The sequence below is a fragment of the Corvus hawaiiensis genome, chromosome 5 (genome assembly GCF_020740725.1).
Source record: "Corvus hawaiiensis isolate bCorHaw1 chromosome 5, bCorHaw1.pri.cur, whole genome shotgun sequence".
Taxonomy (NCBI): domain Eukaryota; kingdom Metazoa; phylum Chordata; class Aves; order Passeriformes; family Corvidae; genus Corvus; species Corvus hawaiiensis.
The window spans coordinates 27,151,813-27,157,812 of record NC_063217.1 but is presented as its reverse complement, the minus strand read 5'-3'; the positions used below and the strand labels follow the sequence as shown (position 1 = coordinate 27,157,812).

Here is a 6,000-nt window from a genome sequence, read left to right as displayed (position 1 = left end):
ACAAAAAAAAATTAAATAACTTTGGGAGCAGAATAAATCCTTCTGCCTACACACATACATCAATTCCAAGCTGTTGGCACAAAAAGTAATCCACATTCATAAAACCCTTACTACTATATCAAACATAAGTTAAGTAAATCATAGGCACTATTTTATCAAATCCATATTTCCACAATTCTGCAGTAAATCTCTACACAGAGCCCCATGATTTCCTGATATCAATGAACTGGTAATGCACAAAGGCTTTCTAGCAAACAGTCTGTCTTCTCAGGAAGTCATTTGCTGTATTTTAGGGGGAATAGCAGAGAAAAAAAATCCCTATAAAACTTAAGCTGAATTTACCCAAGCAATGAATTACTTAAGGAAATGTACGCAAGTTTGATGCAGCCATGGTAAAACCCCCAATATCATCATCTAAACTGACTTCTAAAATTTGTAAGTCAAGCAAAGTTTGATAAAATCCACCAATTAAAATTCCCCCTTCTTCAGTGAAGACTGCAGCACTGATTTGTAAAATGCTGAAATATTAAAAATCAGGCTTTAGTGAGAATATGCACATTTGATCTAGTCCTGTCTTCTGCTGAACAGTGACGTGAGATACTGACATCCATTCCCTGTACCTGCAGGTGACTCAAGGCTAGATTAGTGGTATGTACTGCTCTGTACTGGTAAAAGGTGGTTTCTGCTGAAATCTGACAATTACAGTATATATGACACCCCAGCTTTGAAGTCTTAGCACAGATCTTGGTCTGGGGTGTGAAGTCACCCATCAACCCAGAGCTTGCTTGAGTAGTCTGAGCTGCAAATTAGTCTCCACTCCTTCCTATTTGGTTTCTTCCAAGTCAAGTAGTATTGCATGGCTTTTCATCCAGGAGTAAGTTAATGTTGGCCTAAAATTCAAGTGCTAGAATTTCAGGATTAGTTATCCTCTTAGTGGTGGGAGGCAAAATACACCAGCAGTCCCAAACTCAGATACTAATGCAGTTGAAGGCTACCTACCGTCCAATCCAACTTGTAGTGTTTGTCAGTCATTGCACAAAGGATATACCACTCACATTCTCTTACTTCATCAACTGTACATCCAAAATACTGAAAAACCTTCAAACAAAATCCCTTCCACTTAACTAGTCCCACCCAATACAACTTTACCTACAGATTTTTGCATGATGTCTTCCAGAACAGAAAACAATGGTTCAATGCTAAATACATCAGTTGTTCTGAGCAAAATGTGTTAGAGTAAGTCAGTCACCAGAGGAGTTTAATAGCTTGTAAACAGACATAGCAGGTTTCATACTCTGTTACCAGTAATGTAAGATACACATATGTAAGGCAAAGTACATATTTAAACACACTTACATGGGCAATATCTTCTGTAAAAATATTTACAATTTAAAACAAACCAATTTAAGAAATGGATGAAAGTAAAAAAATAGGATACAGAAAACTCCCTCATACCATGGAACATCACCTAAATGAATATCATTTGGCATCAAGAGTCAACTCATTTCCTTAAAATTTGTATGTTACAAGTGCATAGTTGTGTTTCCTTCTCCTTAACTATAAGCATTTACAGTTGCTGCAGGCTGCAAGTATAGTGGTATGGTATTAGAACAAATCAAAATTATCACTTGCTCTTTCTTTTGCAAGGAAACCTGCTATTAAAAAAGTTTTCCCCAAATAGCAAGCCATGTGTTAAAAATGTGGCTACAATAGTGAAGGCCATCTTTCCTGAGCCAGGAACTTTTAAGGTTAGATAGATTGTACAACTGAACTAAGCCCTTTTGGCAATCAAACATAAGAGTATGTAAAGCCAATAAGTCAACATAGGAAAGATGTGATCTATACTATTGCACTGTGTGTGTCTGCTACATTCAAACCTTCTGATGCGGTAAGTCATTGCTATGACCCCCGTTCTGCCTAATCCTCCAGAGTAACTGCTGATTCTTCCTGAAGGGTATACGTACCACTCGCCCCAGTCAGGATCTCACACAATTGTCAAAAGCATTATTTCCCCAGCACTGTAGCAGTCTGCAATCAGAACATTAGCTCTGATTCATGTAGCCTTGTTTCAATAGTACATATTCACCAATCTTTCTGCTGAGTTAAAACAGGCTGAAAATGAAGTTTTGGATAATGTATGTTAATAGTTATCCTTGCCGTTTTTCAAGATGGGCATTTCTTTGGCATTCATTCATTTTTGCCCAGACATTGGCCACTCTCATAAATGCTCATATTGATAACATTTTTAGCAAGCAATAAAAAGCCCCCAGAACTGATAGCAATTTAATGTAGAAGTGATTGTATGACCACCAAACATCTGATGTTAGATGTCATTAAAGTGCTGCTTTATAATAATCTCTGCCAGTTTGTGCTAATTAGAGACAGAGAGATTTGGAATTTTTACAAATCCCAAGAGTCACATCTGAACAGTTTGTTTAATCAAGCTGTCTTATAGCCTGGTGAGGAAGTATCCATGAGCACTGGAACTTTGCATTAAGCTTTGCAGATCAGTAGCAGCCATCTTTCCAACTCTCATCTTTCACGTTGCCATATGTCTTGGGAGTGGGTAATGATCTAAAATGAAATGAAATATTTTTCAGTTTCATATATAACTGTTGAAGTTTCTACCTACAATATATAAGAATTTAAACATTTTATAAATAATTGAAATATAGACTTAATTCATTTACTTCTCTGCAATACAGTTTACTTAAGATAAACCCCAGAGTATTTTCAGTTTCAGGTCGCATGTATTGTATCTTGGCAACTACCATGTCAGAAAAAAAGGCTAAATAAATAAATAGACAGAAAACTTACTGCTATTATACTCTGTGAAAACGCAAACCTAATCTGCTTCCACCTGAAATAGGCCATTTTTTCACTGATGTATATAAACAGGCAAATCCTTATTTGGTCACATTTTGCTTACATCAAAATCTGACATTCGTAGAAACTTGATTATTGCATTGTGTACAGAGTCTGCATTATAGAACCATGAATCGTTTAGGCTGAAAAAGATCTTTAAGATCATCAAGTCCAACCATTAATTCAACATTGCTAAATCCACCACTAGAACATGTCTTGAAGCGCCACATCTACACATCTTTTACATATCTCCAGGGATGGTGACCCCACCACTACCCTGGCCAGCCTCTTCCAATGTTTGACAACCCTTTTGATGAAGCAATTTCCCCTAATATCTGATCTAAACCTCCTCTGGTGCAAGCTGGGGCTGTTTCCCTTTGTCCTATACATGTAAACTTGAAAAAAGGTAATAAAAGGCAATTAAAAAAAAAAAGTTTAGTAAGTGAAATACTTTTCTGTAAGACAAGCTGTGATTTGGACAACCACACTTCACTACTATCAGCAGCTTCCTAGCAAAACAACTGCTTTTTATTACACAAAGTTCCATACTGCTGACCAGTGCTGGCTCCAACTGCAAAACAGTAAGTGCTGTGACAGTCATTTGTCATTTCCCTGCCCAACACTCACTGCAGAACAGAACTTTTCCACTGTGCTATTTACCACCATTTAATCTTTTTTTACAGTACTAGAAACTAATTGTTTTTCCCTTCTGTTTAAGGAGATTCTTAGTATTTCTCATGGATGACTGCTTCTTTATGTCAGCTTCTACTTGACACCTTCAGTGAAAACTGGCATTCACAGTTAATGCTCAGTCTCTCTTGCAGTAGTTTTCATAAAGACACATCAAAAAACTTCTGTAGCTGAGTGCTAGCACAGTTGTGTTTAAGCTAAAAATTCTGTTTCATCCTGTGGGTTAACTGCAGTGATTTTTATGTTAAGTTTAGCAAATGCTATGGATGCCTCCTCTGTCTCGGTGCATCTTCCTTCTGGAAGATGCACCAAGGAGAGCTGCCCAAGGAGAGAAACTACTCTCACCATGGTACCACTGCTTGAGTTATGGAAGCAAGTAGTTCTGACTCCAGAATGTGTCACACAAGTGAATTTTCTCTTGCCAGCTATATTTTGGTAACTTTTACCACATGCAGACAAATTCTTGCTGCCTTCTCAGCCCAGACTAAGACTTTATTTACTTAGTTCAGTATCTTCCGTTACTCATTTCACTTCCATTCATTCACCTTCACTCTTTAATACAAGAACCTTTTTCTCTCCGTTTGGATTCAAAACCATTTTGGAAATACTTCACAAGGAGGTCTCCACTTCTGTTCTGAAGACCTTGAGATCAAAATAACAACTGCAGGAAGAAGCAGCACAAATACATAGCGTACAAAATTAATTTTGAAAACTTCAACCTAAGACTACCTGTCAGAGACTCACCTGCGAACAGGCTGTGCAAGTTTGCTACGAGGCACTGGGATGCCCCCCATGGAAGGGGCACTGGGTCTGGGCAAACCACTCCTCATCCCTGCTGGTCTGGTAAGAGTAGTACTGTTAATACTGCTGGCAGGGCTTGGCAAGCCTGAGCTCTGGGCTGCAAGAGGCCCTGGTGAAGAACTACTGTGCGACAGCTGTGCGGCTTCTGGAGAGGCAGCCGAGCCGGGTCCATGGTTACTGAACGCTTTCACTGGCTGTCGGAGAGCTAAGGGAGACGGTGCTGCAGGCAAGCGGAATTTACTCGAAGAAGGTACTGGAAAATACAGAAATTACTTTCAGCTTATGTCACAATACTGCTGAAATTAAAAACTGGAAATTACTTTATGTGATTATACAAACAATATGGGATGTGTAATGGAATACAGCCAACCAAGCAGCAATGAGAAACAGGAATTCAGATGTCCTCTTTGTCATGTGTTTTTGATATTGTAACTCTAATGCCCTCTTTTGCTTACTACAAATATTTATCTGGATTTGTAAGTAATCCTCATTTGGCTATAACTTTTATCAATCAAGTCAAAAGAAACAGAGAAGAAGATATTTCTTAAGAAGAAATTTAACTGCTTCAGAAACATGTAAACTTCATTCTCATCCATGAAAGAACACGTTGAAGAATATAGTATTCTAGTGTGACACAGTCTTTAAATAGATTCAAAGTGTATATTAGCCTTCAATAATGAAATTTTGAGTGCAGAGCATCTTGGTACTTCTCTTATGCTGTTTTTTTTTAAAACCACTGAATTAGAATTCATCTAAAGATATGGTTACATCCCACATTTTCTGGCAGATGGAAAAAAAAAAAAAAGATGGGGTCAGCTGTCCTGGTTTCAGCTGGGATAGAGTTAATTTTCTTCCTAGTAACTGGTATAATGCTGTAGTTTGGATTAAGGATGACATCAGCCAACCCCCAAAACGAAAGAGGTTAAGGTGCTGCTATGAAACTTAAACCAGACAACTCTAACAATTTATAGCCTTCCTCTTCTTACAAACATTACCTAAATTATCAGTGTAACTAATACCTGTTTGTAACTAATACCTGTTCTCTAATACTTTGTACCTGAGTTAGTATGCAAGGTTTTGTTACCAAGTCCTTTCTGGGATAGGTTAGTAAGACAGAATATTCAACAGTCCTTTGATAATGCCAAACCTTAAGCATAGTTCTTCACAAGTATGAGAAATATTTTCAAATTACACATAATTTATCACTGAACAGAATACTTAAATTAACCCATAATCTTAGTAATGGAATGAAATTTCACCAGCTTTCAAACTGATTAGGGTGGGTCAGTAAGAGTCAACACAGGACAATAAAATCAATCACGTAACGAAAACATGTTTGCATTTAGTAAATTTGCATGAACTGTTCTTTCCTCTATTAAATAAACATTTTATAGTGAGACCAAAGTTGTATTGTTTTTGACAGATGTTGTACATAAAGCAGCTGGTCCTTAACACAGCTTTTATTATCATTTTCAAGGTAGATCCACTAAGAACATGAGGAGTGAGAAAGGAGACAAGTAATCCTAAATGGGGTATAGAGGAACTGGTAGTTTTGAGATTGTACTTTGAAGCCGCTTCTTACAGGGAACGTCTAGGAAGATTAATATGTACCTCATTACAGATGTGAATTGGATTTGATTCCTT

At 37.5% G+C, this 6,000-nt stretch overlaps 1 protein-coding gene across 3 annotated transcripts in view; it reads right to left on the bottom strand.

Annotated features, from left to right (window-relative positions):
• Positions 1-1,127: 1,127 nt before the first annotated feature.
• The window catches only part of SLAIN2 (SLAIN motif family member 2), a 33,417-nt gene continuing 28,544 nt past the window's right edge, over positions 1,128-6,000 (bottom strand). For 2 of the 3 annotated variants that reach the window (XM_048303921.1, XM_048303922.1), the window contains 2 exons: positions 4,300-4,609; positions 1,128-2,574 (listed from right to left, as the gene is read on the bottom strand). In XM_048303921.1, the coding sequence (XP_048159878.1) occupies positions 2,508-2,574; positions 4,300-4,609 (377 nt within the window). In that variant the 3' untranslated portion in view covers positions 1,128-2,507. Of the gene's footprint in view, positions 2,575-4,299; positions 4,610-6,000 lie in introns of those variants that run through there. The other variant, XM_048303923.1, reaches the window with a different exon arrangement.